At 44.9% G+C, this 16060-nt stretch overlaps 2 protein-coding genes across 7 annotated transcripts in view; one reads left to right on the top strand and one right to left on the bottom strand.

Moving 5' to 3' along the window:
* The window catches only part of PSENEN (presenilin enhancer, gamma-secretase subunit), a 36274-nt gene extending 30664 nt beyond the window's left edge, over nucleotides 1–5610 (bottom strand). Inside the window, exon 1 of one of the 4 annotated variants that reach the window (XM_033914526.1) lies at nucleotides 5469–5610. The gene's annotated coding sequence lies outside the window, so the exon portion shown is untranslated. Of the gene's footprint in view, nucleotides 1–5125; nucleotides 5284–5345 lie in introns of those variants that run through there. The other 3 variants (XM_033914525.1, XM_033914524.1, XM_033914523.1) reach the window with 3 other exon arrangements.
* Nucleotides 5563–16060, top strand: part of U2AF1L4 (U2 small nuclear RNA auxiliary factor 1 like 4) — a 49617-nt gene continuing 39119 nt past the window's right edge. For all 3 annotated transcript variants that reach the window (XM_033914521.1, XM_033914522.1, XM_033914520.1), the window contains exons 1-2: nucleotides 5563–5718; nucleotides 6390–6477. In XM_033914521.1, the coding sequence (XP_033770412.1) occupies nucleotides 5675–5718; nucleotides 6390–6477 (132 nt within the window). In that variant the 5' untranslated portion in view covers nucleotides 5563–5674. The remainder of the gene's footprint in view (nucleotides 5719–6389; nucleotides 6478–16060) is intronic.

Here is a 16060-nt window from a genome sequence, read left to right as displayed (position 1 = left end):
GTACATCGCCCATAGGAAACAACAGAACCCCCCCACCCCCCCCACCGAGTGATACATTATAAGCCTAAAACAAAGGAAGATGCAAAAGAAAATTAAGAAAAGTTTCAAAGTAGACCTCGCCAGGAGCTATAACGAGACCACTGTCGATGAAACGTTCCACAGGAATCATTATTTAAAGCAGTCAATTTGGACATCAAGTAAATTTGGTCAACCTTATGTAACAGTTCAGTACGAGAAGGCAAAGAGTCCCGCTTCCAATATGTAGCCACTAAAAGTCTGGCTGCCGTAGCAACCAGGGTCACAAAATGATTCTGATCCACATCCAAACTTCCCAAAGGATAGTTAAGTAAAAATGTTTCCATACGCAATAGGATGGGTAAGCGTAACACATCAATCAGCAGTCGTTGAACCATCTTCCAAAAAGGTACAATCTTAACACAATCCCACCACACATGCCCAAAGGAGCCCAGAGACCCACAATTGCGCCAACAGTGCCCGTTCCCACAGTGATAGAAACGATGCACCTTTTCTGGCGTGAGGTACCACTGAAATAGCATTTTATACCCCTGCTCCACTAAGGGAGACGCCAAAGAGACTCTCAGCAGTGTACCATAAAGACAGTCCCATTGTCGATAATCCAAAGCCCTCCCCAGCAAGAGTTCCCAACGATGTTCATATGTGTGGGCCTGTGGTCGAGTGTATAAAAGGGCCCTATAAAGACGGGAAATAAGGCCCACCCCAGATCCCATCCTAAAAACTTGTAAGAAGGCAGAGTCTGCCCCTTCCCACTCCGGGATCACCCTCTTCACCATAAAATCTCGAAGTTGGACATAGGCGAAAAAATCAGTCGGAGGGAGATCATACATAGATTGTAAGGCAGCAAAGGGTACCAGTTGTCCACCCACCACCAGCTGACCTAGGACCCTAAGACCCTCCATTTCCCAACGCCGAAAAATCCCAGTATCTTTAGCAGGAAGAAAATCAGGGGCAAATCTAATGGGAGTAGCATAAAAATAGCGCTGACGTGGGAACCAAGCTCGTCGAACCCGGCTCCACGCATTCAAAGTACATTCCATCCCATAAGATGTCCCAATCTGCAGATCCCGAAGGATATCAAAAGACAGCCAGGGCACTGCTGCCAAAGGGTAAGTAGGTTGTAAGGCCTGTTCTAGAGAGACCCAACGCTGGGAGGGATATGCCCAATGAAACAATCCCTGCAGTTGGGATGCATAGTAATAGGTAGAAAAATCAGGAACACCCATTCCCCCATGTAATCTGTCCCAGTACATACGTTCCCTCCGCACCCTAGGGGGCTTGCGTGTCCAGATATATGCAAAGGCCCGCCGTTGTAGCCTAAGCAAGAACCGTTTAGGAATTGAGAGAGGTAGGCAGGAGAACAAATACAAAAAACGAGGCAACACATTCATACGCAAAGCACTAATCCTACCCATCCAAGACAATCTCAATCCCTCCCATCGGTCCAGATCAGCAAATACAGTTCTTAGCAACGGAGGGTAATTCAGTTCAAAAAGGTCAGTAAGTCTTCGAGATATACGCACACCAAGGTATTTAATGGATTTAGCCGCCCAACGAAACGAAAACCTAGCACGTAAGTCCGTCACCAACAAGTCCGGAAGGGAAACGTTAAGCAATTCAGATTTTTCGATGTTAATTTTAAAGCCAGCCACCACACCAAATGTAGTCAAATCACGAAGCGCCTCCGTCAGAGAACGAAGGGGGTGGGACAAGGTAAACAAAATATCATCAGCATATAATAAAATTTTATGCTCTTCACCACCCACCACAATTCCCTGAATGTCAGCATTCGCACGTATAGAGGCTGCTAAAGGTTCCATGACCAGCGCGAAAATCAGTGGTGATAAAGGGCACCCTTGCCTAGTTCCTCTATGGATCATAAAATTAGCAGTATATCTTCCATTAACTCTTAAACAAGCCTCCGGGGCCGCATATAATAAAGTCAGGGTGTCAATTTTGAGAATTTGCATCTGCTGCCTATTTTGCACTGTTCAGGAAGAAATGCATTTGTTTCTATTTCTCTGGAGCCTTGAATTTTAGAGTTTGTACAGTATATATTACTACTTTTAGTTTGTGGTCCTGTATTTGCATAGGGGTTATCTGTGTTCTGGTAGGAATGAATGTTGAGAAGCATACAGTGTGCTTTGTGTAGTTTAATTTTGTGGTTAACCATTATGTGTTGTTAATAAGATTATATTGTGTGTATATATGAAAATGAATGGAAAAAAAAATGGTATTACAATTAGTACAATTATGGGGGAGGGGTCTGGGGCAGAGATTGGGCGGGGTGTGGCCTGCGACTTAGCCTCTGTTTTAAATTTTTGGCCCCTTAATGTGATTGAGTTTGACACCCCTGCCTAAACTGTACCATTCCCTTATGTTTTTGCAGCCCAAATGCATGACCTTGCATTTCTTAGCATTAAATTTTAGCTGCCAAATTTCAGACCATTCTTACTTCGCTAGGTCTTTCTTCATGTTATTCACACCATCCTGCATGTCTACTCTATTGCAGATTTTGGTATTATTTGCAAAGAGAGAAATCATATCCAACAGCCCTTCAGCAATATTGTTTATAAAAATGTTAAAAACAACAGACCCAAGAACAGAACCTTGAAGCGCACCACTGGTAACATCCCTTTACCTTTCCTCAGAGTGATCTTCATTGATCACTACCCTCTGTTGCCTTCCACTCAACCAGTTCTTGATCCAGCCTGTCATTTTGGGACCCATCCCGAGGGCACTCAGTTTATTTATTAGATGTTTGTGTGGAACATGTCAAAGGCTTTGCTAAAATCTAAATACACCACATCTAGTACACTCCCTCTATCCCACAGTTCTTCAACCGCCGGTCCGCAGACCAGTGCCGGTCCGCAGGAAATTTTTCCCGGTCCGTGCAGGGCCAGCAAGATTGACTTACTTCAACTTCCTGCCGGTCCGCGCAGGGCTGGCAAGATCAACATCTGAAGTCTGCGCTGGGCCGGAGAGATCTTGGGGAGCCTCCGACAGTGGCTTTCTCACCTCTCTGCAGCTCTCCTTTACTTCCCAGCGCAGCAATTCACGAAGGCAGCCTCGGGGCTTTTGCTGAGTCGCGGCTGCCTCTGATGATGCAACTTCCTCTTTCCTCAGAGGCGGCGCGACCCAACAAAGCACCTGAGGCTGCCTTCCTGAATCGCTGCGCTGGGAAGTAAGAAGAGCTGCTGGAAGGGGAGAAAGCCACTATCAGAAGCTGCTGGGCAAGGAAAAAAAGGGACGGCTGCTACTGGAGAGGGAGAAGAAGAGATGCTGCTGGGAGGGGAGGAAGGGAAGAGAGTTACTGCTGGACAGGAGGAGGAGGGAAGGGAGAATGAAAAAAGGAAAGAAACACCTGGCAGAGAGATTAGAGGAGGGGAAGGGGAGACACAGGCATGAGAAAGTAGAGAGATTGATGATAGGAAGGGGTCAGCAGAAAAATAAGCAGAGAGGGACAACGATGATAGATCTGGTGTAGGAGAGATAAAAATGAAGAGAGCAATGAAGCTGGAATGAATCATGTAAAAAGGCGAGAGGGGTACAAGCTGGATGGAAAGGGGAGAGGGGCATAGAAAGAAGACAGATACCATATGGAAGGGGGAGAGGACAGACAGTGGATGGAAGGGGCAGATGCTGGATTGAAGAGACAGAGAGGGCAGACGCTGGAAGGAAGAGAGTGAAAAGAAGATTGAAAGCAGAAACCAGAGACGACAAAAGGTAGAAAAAAATAATTTTATTTCTATTTTGTGATTAGAATATATCAGATTTGAAATATATATCCTGCTAGAGCTGGTGTTAGACATAACTGGGGACTGCAAAACCCAGGAAGTGCTTCTTTAGCTTCCAGCTGGCTTAGGGCGCTCTCTGACCAGGGGGCAGTTGTCCTTGTTGCACTCCCCTAAAACTATTCCTGTCAGGTGTGACTGCAGTATTCTGTTAGCATGATATTTCTGTGTAGCATTCTGTAATAATTTGGCTTGTTCAGTTTTATTGATAGTAGAGGGGGGGGAGGGGTGGGGTGGGTGAGGGGAGACAGGGGTTTTGTTGATCCTTGCTCTGAATTATTTGTATTTATAAAATGACAATTGTACAGAATATTGTTTCTTTTTATACTTTAATAAAATACATTCAATATAAAATCATAACTGAGGCTTGTGTGGATGGGATCAGATGATTTGTGGGGACCGAGCTCGCGGAGATGGGGCTTTTAAATTTTAGTCCTAGTAGTTTGCCGGTCTACAAAATAATTCTTTTTTTTCTGCCGGTCCACCGGTGTAAAAAGGTTGAAGAACACTGCTCTATCCAATTTGCTGGTCACCCAGTCAAAGAAATTGATCAGATTTGTCTGACAAGACCTACCTCTAGTGAATCCGTGTTGCCTCCGGTCCTGTAATCCACAGGATTCCAGAAACTTGACCATTCTCTGTTTTAAAAGCATTTCCATTAATTTGCTTACCACATAAGTCAGACTTACCGGCCTGTAATTCCCTAGTTCTTCCTTACTTCCACTTTTGTGGAGAGGGACCACATCCGTCCTTCTCCAGACCTCCAGTGCCGCTCCCAACTCTAGAGACTCATTGAACAGGTCAGTCAGGGAGCCACCCTCGTATGTACACCATTCGGCCCCATTGTTTTATCTATCTTTATTTTAACTAGCTCCTCATGAACACACCCTCTGAAAATCGATCAGGGTCACGTTTATTTTCTGCGGTCCCGCTGCTAGCGCTTCAGGTGAACATATTTACCCCTTCACCTTTGGAAGGTGAACATATTTACCCCTTCACCTTTGGAAGGTGAACATATTTACCCCTTCACCTTTGGAGTCTCCCAATGCCACTTTTGCATTTCTTCCTATCATTAATATATCTAAAAAATGTTTTGTCTCCCCATTTTACCATGTCAGCAATTTTTTTTCTTCCTTTTGCATCTTTGCTTTCCTAGCTACATAAGCAGCCCATAACAAAATTTCTTATTACTATGACAAAAACTCATACTCTATCCCTCTTACCCCTTTACTTAAATACACCCCACTAAATTATACAGGAATAAAGCCAACAATATAAGCTTTTATCACACTTACCTTAGTATACGGTTCCTTTATTTAACTCATCTGTGTACATACTATCCAAACTGTTTTCATTACACCCCTCCCCCAATAAAACAAAGATGATCACACACGTTCTCAACCAGCTTCCTCTTCCCAGGAATCCCGCCTCAGAGCGCACATACAGCCAACGTAAAGGCATACGTGCAGGGGTGGTCCCGGAAAAACTGTCAGAGAAGGGGGGGGGGGGACAAACCTTTCGGAGCACTCTAGGAATTGTAGTTTACCGCTTAATTTTTTCCTGGTTCCAAACGGCCTTGTCTTCAAATTCCTAACGTGAAGAACTGATGTTTTTCCATGACAAAGAAGAAACTACTACCTAGAAATACTATGAGTTCTGGAACATCGCATAAATCCACCAATCAGCATAATATACTAGAAACAAAGAAATGCATCTTCCAGGATGCTCCGCGATCATTTAGGCGTTGGACGGAAATGACGTAGGATAGAGCGTGCGCCGCCAATGACGCGTGGGCGTCGGAAGCGCATGCTCTGTAGTATAGCTGCTGCTGCGAGGGAAGGAAAATGGCGGAGTATCTGGCTTCGATTTTCGGCACTGAGAAAGACAAGTAAGACTCCTGAAAGAAAAGCAAATATATATGTAAATGTATACAAATAGATGCACACACCAAGAGATGGCTTATATAGATTCTTATTTTCCACAAGTATATGATCTATTTCCTGGTGTTTGTTCTATCTTAGTATTGTTTGCAGTCGTCTTTATATATACGCTTATGCACATATGCAGGCGCAGTTACAGATGTGGAAAAAGGGAGACGGCACTCGGGGAATGCCATAACTATCTGTATATAAAGACAACGTAAATAAGTATTTGGAGGATGGTATAGGTGTTTATCTAGTCTAGTTATATATATTTTGTTGTTTTTGTGGGGATAGGCGGGAAACGTGGGAAGCAATGGAAATGAGAATCTGCAACTTTTCAGGAAGGGAATATAACCTGCGGGGATGGAGGGGAGGAGTATGGGAAATCGGGATGTGTGAGAGGTGGAAGGAAAAAAAGAATTATATTCATTCAGTCAGGCATGGTAGTGAGTAAAAAGGTCCCTTTGAAAGGGGGGAGGGGGTAGTGATGATATTGTACTGGGAGGTGCATAGGCTGAAAGAGGCTCTCAAAGGCTAGTGTGATTTATGTGATTGAGGGAAATAAGAGCAGTGGGGAAAATGTTAGAATAGTGACAGAATGTATTGCTTTGATTTATGTACTGTTTTTATTTTTCAGAGTTAACTGCTCATTTTATTTTAAGATTGGTGCTTGCCGCCATGGAGATAGATGCTCCCGACTTCACAATAAACCAACTTTCAGCCAGGTACATTGCAGCTTTTAATCATATACTTTGCCCTGAGCCCATAACTCTTGCTGATGAAGAATCAATTCTGGTGGAATAAGAGGGAAATTACTTTTACATGTCTTCTTATTACATAGTGTTCTACCGGTGTATCCCTTTTTAAGAGAGGGTTTCAATCTTGTCTTGTCTTGTACATTTTTATAGGCTTAACTGTGCTTCGCCCCTACCTTCTGTGATGTTGAATGGTATTTGTTATAGTTTGGGCCAAAAGGGTCTATTTTTAACATTGATGTTTTTTGTTCTGAACTTCACCTTCATCAAGGCTATAGCAGTGACTAACCCCCTCCTTTGTAAAGCCGTGCTAGTGTTTTTAGCGCCAGTCGCTGCAGTAACAGCTCCGACGCTCATAGTAAGCATCCAAGCTGTTACCACTGCAGCCGACGCTAAAAATGCTAGTGTGGCTTTGTAAAGGAAGGGATAAATTATTTGCTTCAGTTTTTACTGAGAAAGATGTGAGATACCTATGACAAATGGTATTTACAGGTGATGATTCAAAGAAACTGAAATAAATCTTTGTGAATCTGGAAGACTTAATAGGCCAAACCAACATGTGAAAGAGCAACAAATCACCTGGACTAGATTATATATACTACAGAATACTGAAAGAACGCAAAATAAATTGCATATCTACTATTAGTAACCTGTAACCTATTATTAAAATTGTGTATAGTGTCAGAAGATTTGAGGGTGGCCAATATAGCAATAAACAATAGTTGCTGATTGGAAAGCTTCTTACTATTTGCCTCACTTCTTGCACTTGTGTGTTCATAATGCCATGAGGTTGACATCTCTTCTTATTGCTTTTCTTGGCCAATAAAGTGAAGGTAACAATTATTGAATTGGCAGTATGTGGTTGACTAAGGATCATACATACTGGTTAAATGGATTAACACAGTAGCTAGGTTAACCACCAGTTTACTATATATACTCAAATATAAACCGAGGTACGCCCCCCAAAAAAAAGGTTGACTTGAATATAAACTAGAGAGTTTATATTCAAGTATCCTGCCCGACTCTGTACTCAGTCCACCTCCATCCCCTGCCAGTATCTACACGCTGTCCCCTCTCCCAATGCCTTGAAGGCTTCCACTGGGCCTGCCTTAAGCCCTGGTTGGCCAGGACAGGCGGGATCTCTCCCACCTCCAGTCCCGACTGACTCTTAACAACTCTCACCTGTCTTCCCGATTAGTAAAATGTGTATTGTACCTATAAAATTCCTGGTGGGCCGGGATAGGAGTGATCCTGCCCACCTCCTATCCTGCCCAACTCTTAACAACTCTCACCTCCCTCCCGCCTCTCCAATTAGTAAAAAGCATACTGCTCCTGCCCCGTGCAGAGCCGCTATCTGAATGGCTGCTGTGAGTTCTCACGAGATTGCCATGAGAAGTCGCGGCAGCAATTCAGATAGCAGTTCTGCATGGGGCAAGAGTAGGATTTCTCCTGCCCCACTTCACCGTTGGACCACCAGGAATTTTAAAGGTACACTTTTTATTAATCAGGCAGGCAAGAGGGAGGTGAAAGTTGTTAAGAGTCAGCCAGGACAGGAGGCGGGAGAGATTCCTTTTGTTCCAGCCCACTACTGGACCACCAGGTCTAACGGCAGTCTCTGGAGGGTAGGTGGGTGGGCTTTGACCTGAATATAAACCAAGACCCCTATTTTTGGGCCATTGTTTAGCTCAAAAATCTTGGTTTATATTCAAGTATATATGATAGTCCTTTTTTTTAAAAAAAAATCATAGCTGAAACCACTGCATCGACTCGAGGTAGCTTGAATTATCTGCAGGTTGAGATTCTACTGGATAAAGTCAAGACAAAAATCAATTCACGCTAAAATATGCATCAGAAATTTCCCATTCGGCAGTATAATGAAAGCTTTAGATGACCCTTACTATCAAGGGGTTCTGAGAGGAGGAAGGGATGGAATGGTGCTCTGCTAAAATCTTTTTTTTTTCTAAAATATGTTTATTGAAATTTTTGCAGTTTCAATAGCAAACAATAGACAACAGTCCAATGTAATAAGAATTGAAGTCTGTTGTCTTAGAACCCCAATTCAAATATAGTAAAACATTCCCTACTGAAACTCCCTTCCCCCCCCTTCTCTCTCAGGAGTTCATAGAACTAATATAGAATGCTTATCTTTCTAAGCTTAAGATTTGACTCTGTGTTGTGGGGGATAGGATAAGATGGCATGGCGACCAAATCGCCAAGAATTCTTTATGCTTCCTATAAAAATGACTGGCCAATTGGGGCTCCCATAACATCAATGAATGAAGCTTATTCCTCCAATACCAAAATCATGGAGGGGATAAAAACAGCCAGTGATCTAAAATACATTTTTTTACCAAAATCATTTGAGTAGACAAAGCAGACATAATTAAGATTGATAATTCTTCCTTAGGAAAAATGTGGACTACTAAAAGACCTTCCTTACTCTCAGACAAACTCTTCTTCCAGATTTTCTAAAAGCTTTTCTACAGATACATCCTGAAGATATCCCTCACCAGAGATTACTGTCCTGAAGTTCTCCAAAGCCTGATCTAAATCTAACCTTGTATATTTTGCAGGGCCACAATAAAAAATCCCATAGCTGTAGTAATCCCCCATGGTAGGGGAGAGCATCCCTTTCCCCTTAGTGAAAGCTTAATGTAACAAAAGAATGAACTCCAGGAGAAAGACTGAACAAAGTCTAAAAGCAAAAGACATAGCTGACATCTCCAGGGTTGAAAAAGCAAGTGAGACAAGAAACAGCTGAGACAAAACATTTCTACTTGACTCAGAAACTGAAAAGAGCTTGAAAAAGGCTCCACCAAAAAGGGTTCTCTTTACCTGCCCTGGGCAAACCAGCTGCAACTGGCAAAGTAAAAGAGAGAGCTGTGCTGCATAATACCAGTTCTTCCTCAGAAATAGATGTGATCTTTGTGCAGCTCAACTTCGGAATCATAGAATGGAATACAGTAAACTTTGGTTTTCGAGCATAATTCATTCCGAAAACATGCTTGTAATCCAAAACACTTGTATCAAAGTGAATTTCCCCATAAGAAATAATGGAAACTCCACAACCCAAAAACTTTAATACAAAATACTGTATTGCAAGACCTTGCTTGTTTAAAACCTGGCTCTTCTCCAAAACGTAAAGCTATCTATTTAAAATGTAAAGCTAGCTATCCTCTTCATAACCTCTTATTTCTTATTATGTCCTTCCCTCATTTATTGAATTATCTGTAAACCGTGTCGAGCTCTATCTTTATGGAGATGATGCGGTATACAAACTTAAGGTTTAGTTTAGTTTAGTTTAGAACAGTCACTACACTCCTGCAGTGTCAGAGAGAGAGAGAAGAACCATCAACTCAGTTGTGATGTGTGCATACTGTATGTACTTGCATTGCAATACCTTGCTTGTATATCAAGTTAAAATTGCATACCAAGTTACTTTGCAATCCAAGGTTTTACTGTATTTGTTGAAGCAAGCCTTCAAAGTCTGCTATATGCTTACAGGCAGCAATGTGTGGAGGTTATGTAGGTCTGCTTGTTTCGTTTGCACTGGGTAGCTGGTACAGAATTCGATACACACCTCGCCTGGGGTTGTTCTATCTTCAACCTTTATTGGATTTGGGAACTTCCTATTTGGCAGACATTCTGTATGACTTAATTAGGACCTTGGCCATAAAAATGGTTATGGCTCGCTGTTGTCAGTGGCTCCAGAATTGATAAGCAGATATTGCATCTAAGGCTAAACGTTAGTTAAGTTACCTTTTAAAGGAAGCTTACTTTTTGGTGAAGATTTAGAGAAGTTGGTAAAAGACTTTTTCTGGTGCTAAGGACATGTGAGTCCTGAAAGTAGATGATATTTCCATACTTGTGAGTTTAATTGCAGAAGGATGAAATTAACATTCTTCAACTCCGCCTCCAGTGCCTAGAGCCCCCTTCAGTTTTTTTTCCTTTTGCAAGTGAATTGAGAAGGTGTGATTCTGTTCTGATATTCTTTTATTCTTTTCTGTTTTTTTGTGGGTTTTTTAAAAATCTGAGTTTGAGGCTTTTTGGTGCTGGAGAGGGCCCGAGTGATCCTGGGGCAGCTCTGCCAGGGAGAAGACACAGACTCTGGGTCAGATGTCTGCACCTGGCAAGGCGACACTTGGGGTTAAGAACATAAGAATTGCCATACTAGGACAGACCAAAGGTCCATCAGACCAGTATCCTGTTTTCCAATAGTGGCCAACCCGGGTCCTAAATACCAAGCAAGTTCCCAAGTAGTAGAACAGATTTTATGCTTCTTATCCTTGGAATAAGCAATGGATTTTCCCAAACCATCTCAATAATGGCCTATGGACTTCTCTTTTAGAAAATTATCCAAACCTTTTTTAAACCCTGCTAATCTAACTGACTTCACCACATTCTCCAGCAATGAATTCCAGAGTTTAATTACACATGTGAAGAAATATTTTCTCCAGTTTGTTTTAAATCTACTACTTAGTAGCTTCATCGCATGCCCCCTAGTCCTCATGTTTTTGGAAAAAGTAAACAAGAGATTCACATCTACCCTTTCCACTCCACTCAGTATTTTATAGACTTCTATTCTATAATCCCTGAGCCATCTCTTCTCCAAGCTGAAGAGCCCTAGCTGCTTTAGCCTTTCCTCACAGGGAAGTGGTCCCATTCTTTTTATCATTTTCATTGCCCTACTCTGTACCTTTTGTAATTCTACTATATCTTTTTTTGAGATACGGCGACGAGAATCGCATACAGTATTCGAGGTGTGGCCATACCATAGAGCAAATACAAGGGCATTTTCATCTGTTTTCCATTCCTTTCTTGATAATTCCTAACATTCTATTTGCTTTTTTAGCCACCATTGCACATTGAGCTGAGAAGCAAGGGTCTCAACGCTCTAGTGCACCCATGGCCTTGGGAATCCTCCTGTATGTTTTTTCTCCCTGGCTCATGATAGACTGAGTCATTCTGTGGATCGTGGGCCATCCCGGCAGACCTTGGTATGCAGATCTGATGTGTCTTTGCTAACATTGTGGCCTTTGGTTGAGCGCCTATCCTGACCTCACACAAGGTCCAGTGTGCATGAAGGACCCGGGTTGCTTTGCTCTTACAGTATGACTTCTGAGCACGCAACCAACTTTAGACCATGGAGACTGTTCTGATGTGGTCCTTCACACTCTTTTCATGTCTAAGAAGTTGACTGCTGTATCTGTTTACACCGTATTCCGCTCCACTTTTGGTGGTCACTTTTCAGACTGGTCTCAATCAAGGCCTCACTGTGACATCCCTTTGGGTCTAAGTGGCTGGGCTCTCTTGTTTTTGAGCCCGAGTTAGGCATTTGTTTTTGGCATCTCACCCTGATGTTGCTAGATTTTTGAAAGGGGCTCTTTGCATTAGCTCACTGATTAATCTGCCGTTCCCTTCGTGGGACCTCAGCCTGGTGCTGTCTAGTCTATCCAAGCCTCCCTTTGAGCCCCTTCTGGATGCTTCCCTCTTGGACTTGTCACTCAAGACCGTCTTTCTAGTTGCTGTTACATCAGCGAGGCATATCTCCAAACTCCAGGCTCTTTATTACAGTGAACCGTTCCTCTGGATATCGGAGACAGGGATTTCCTTGTGCATTGTTCTTCCTTTCTGCCACCTGAGCGCGGTGGGAACTAGACTTCTGGCAAACAACGTCAAGAGAGGAATAGAACAGGCTTTAAATTAAGAAGAAGAGGAAAGCTGACAGTCGACCAAGTGTCGACGATTCGGGAAAAGATATCCCGTGAAGATACTACAATTGAAAAATGCTGGGAAGAAACAACGGGTAAAACACAGGAGCGGATTGAGCCAGAGGAGGAGGATAAGAGGATTGTAACACAGGAGAAGAAAATAAAGATCGAAGCACAGGGAATGGAAACAAAGACAAAAAATTACCAAGACTTAAATTGCATATATACTAATACAAGGAGCCTAAGGAATAAAATGGGGGAACTAGAAGTCATGGCCAAAACTGAGAACTAGCAAATTTAGATTACCGCCCGGCTGTCATCTGCCGAATCCTGCTGCCACCACTGCTTAACGCGCAGCCTGAAGAGCCGCCGAAAGACTCCCGCCGGATTTTAAACAAAACAAAACCCAGCAAGCGATTCGAACCCGGCTTCCCTCTGAAACCGGAAGTTACGTCGGGGGTAGGGGGTAGGGAAGAGAAGCCGGCATGGACCATTAGAGCCCCGGAGCATGCGGGAGATAGGCCAGCCACGGAGGGAAGCTTACTTACTCTTGCTTACTTCAGGCCTTTCTCGCTGCCAGGTCCTGCCTACTTTCTGCTTCCGCGAAGGCAGGACCCGGCAACAAGAAAAGCCCGAAGTAAGCAAGAGCAGTAAGTTGTAAGCTTCCCTCTGTTGCTGACCTTTGGGAGATAGGTCAGCGACAAAGGGAAACTTGCAACTTGCCTTTGTCTGTAGCGAATCTGCCGGGTGTGTGAGACGGGGGTAGGGGGGGGTGAATGGGAGGAGAAATGCTGCTGTACCCAATTAGAGGGGGAGGGGGAAGAGAAATGCTGGTGCTTCTGTTGTACCCAATTGGGGGGGGGGGGTTAAGAGAAATGCTGATGATGCTGCTGCTGTACCCAATATGGGGAGGGGGAAGAATCATGCTGCTGCACCCAATTAGGGGGGGAGGGTGAAGAGAAATGCTGCTTCTGCTATACCAAATTGGGGGGAGGAAAGAGAAATGCTGATGATACTGCTGTACCCAATGGGGGGAGGGGAAGAGAAATGCTGCTGCACCCAATTGGGGAGAGAGAGGGGAAGAGGGAGAAGGAAGATCAGGAAAAGGAGGAAAGAGATGCAAAGACCATGGGAGGGAGGAAAAGGAGATACCATACCATGGAGTGGAAGAGAGAGATGTCAGGGCATATGGGGGGGGAAGCAGGGCCGGATTAAAGGATAGGCCCAGTAGGCACAGGCCTAGGGCCTGAAATGGTCAGGGGGGGCCCGCCAGTGCTGTGCTTTGGGGCCTCACCCTTGCTGGATTCGCTGGCAGCAGCAGCAGCCTCATCATCATCCCAGGCGCCCCCCAAACCCGATCCGACCCTCCTATCTCTCCCTCCTTCCCTCATCAGTGACGTGCCAGAGGGAATCACGGCAGGAGAAAGCCCTGAAGCAGCCTGCTTAGAGTAGAGCAGTGCTGTTTAGAGTCTTATGATGGGAGGGAGGGAGAGATAGGAGGGTCGTGGGGGGGGAGAGTAGCAGTCTGCCCCGGGTGCTCGGCCTGGTGTCATGAACTTCTTCGGCTAGCAACAGCATTTATAATTCACTGCTGTTGCCAGCTTCGGGTCTTCTTCTCTGTCGGGTCCTGCCTACTTCTGTTTCTATGAAGGCAGGACCCGACAGATAAGAAGGCCCGAAGCTGGCAACAGCAGCGAATTGTGAATGTTGCTGCCTGAAGAAGTTCATGACGCCAGGCCTTGGGTGACAGAAGGAGGAAAGGGAGCAGAGGGGGAGAGACTTGCTGCACCCAACTGGAGGGAGAAAGAAGATGAGGGAGGGAATGAAACGAGATGCCAGGGATTGGAGGGAAGGAGGAAAGTATGCCAGACCAAGGGAAAAGGAAGGGGAAAAGGAAGGAGAAGATGTCAGAGCATGGAGGGGGAGGGAGAGATGGAAGAAAAGGAAAGAAGTGAGATGCCAGAGAATCAGGGAAGGGAAGATACCAGACTGTGGGGTGCGAAGGAAAGAAAGGAGAAGAGAGAGTTGCCAGAGCATAGGGGACGGGGTGTTGACAGAGAGAGAAAAATGGAGAAGTGGCAGAGCTGAAATTAATCATGTACAAATGAGAAGAGAAGGGGCACAGGATAGACAGTCTGAGTCCTTTCTGTGGTATCCAGATATCAATCTCATAGTTATGGAAAAGTTTGATTCTCCGGATTGGCTTTACCGGAATGCTAGCGCTATCTCCTGGTGCAGGAGTGACAGCAGCTGTTGGGGCGGCCCTAAGTGATTCCCGGGGTGCTCGGGTGACCCGAAGCACATCACTGCCTAGTGACAGTTTTTGACAGCTAATTTAGGAGTTAAAGCTGCTGTGGCGATGTCCTTTGTGCCGCACCTGCCTAGCTTGTTATGTATGCTAGAGACTGAGGCGGTAGAACCACCTCCTCAGCTTGTGATGGCTGGGATGGACTTCATGACAGATGGTTCTGTGACCTTTTGAGAGGGCTGGCTTTAGGGACAGCGAATTCTATGTCAGCCCGCTGAATGCTTTGGGTTCAGCAGTAGGCTGGTGATATGTCCTCCATGGAAATTCTAGCCCAGCTGCCTTTCAAGGGGCAGTTGCTATTGGGCAATTGGCTGGATGCCCTTCATGACTTCGATGATGGATTGTCGTCTGCAGGCACTACCAGATGGTATAGCGCCCCTCTTTTTGGTGCTCCCAAAGGATTTTTTTGTGCCTACAAACTACATTCTCCTTCCTTGTCGAGGAGATCCTTTTAGGGTTCCAGGGGTCGGTTTGCGAATACAGGTGCTCTCAGCCTGCCTCTGCCTGACCTGCCCCCCCAAAAAATGACACCAGGGAACTGAGGACCCCTCTACGGATAGGGGGGTTGGATCTTGGAGTGTCTGCAAGCTTGAATGCACATTGCGCCAGACCAGTGGGTCTTGGCATTTCTTCGGTCAGGCTACACACTGGAATTGCTCAACCCTTGTTAGATTGGTTTGTGGCTTCTCCTACCAGAAGACCGGATGCAGCACGCATTGTCCAGGCTACTGTTCAGCGCTTCCTGGATATTCGAACGATAGAGCCGGTGCCAAGCGCCCTTTCAGGCTCAGGCAGATACACTATACTTGATCATATGTAGATTGGAGACCTCCTCTGGATCTAAAATAACTGCAGGTAGCTCTCAAGCTTACTCGGTTTTGGATGGAGACTGGGAAATCTACAAGAGCACCCTCGCACAAGCTCTCTTAGTTTGATTAGGCTCCTCTACCCCTCCACCCCTTTTTTCTCCACCCTCCCCCCCTTCTTCTGCTCAAGTCGCCTAGAGCCTATTTAGGTTAGTGTGGCACACAAATAGTAGATTAGATTAGAAATCGGTCTTTGCAGCAGTGGCTTCAGGGGAGTTTCTGGCCTCCCTAGATTTTACGGAGACATATTTACAGATTCCCATTTTTTCCAGCTCACCGCTACTTTCTAAGGTTTCATGTGCAGGATCAGCATTATCAGTTTTCGGCTCTGCCGTGTTGTCTGACGACAGTGCCCGAACCTTCACCACTGTTCTGGGGGTTGTGGTGGCTCATTGGAGGAGGATGAGGTTGCAAATTCACTCATATCTGGAGGACGACTGGTTGCTCAGAGCGCCCTCATTGGAAGTGGGGTGCGCTATGGTGGAATAGGTATTTTGTGTTCTGGAGGACCTGGGCTGGATTATCAACTTTTAACTTCAGCAAAAGCTATCTGTAGCTCACACTTTCACTGAATTTCCGGGGGGGGGGGTGTGTGTGTGGGGGGGGGTGCTGTTCGATATGGCAGCAGATCCTGTATACCTGCCCGAGGCTCGGAGATAGAAGCTGTG

This window comes from Geotrypetes seraphini, chromosome 11 (assembly GCF_902459505.1).
Source record: "Geotrypetes seraphini chromosome 11, aGeoSer1.1, whole genome shotgun sequence".
Taxonomy (NCBI): domain Eukaryota; kingdom Metazoa; phylum Chordata; class Amphibia; order Gymnophiona; family Dermophiidae; genus Geotrypetes; species Geotrypetes seraphini.
Note: the sequence above shows the minus strand (reverse complement) of the source record. Positions and strands in the feature narration are given on the sequence as shown.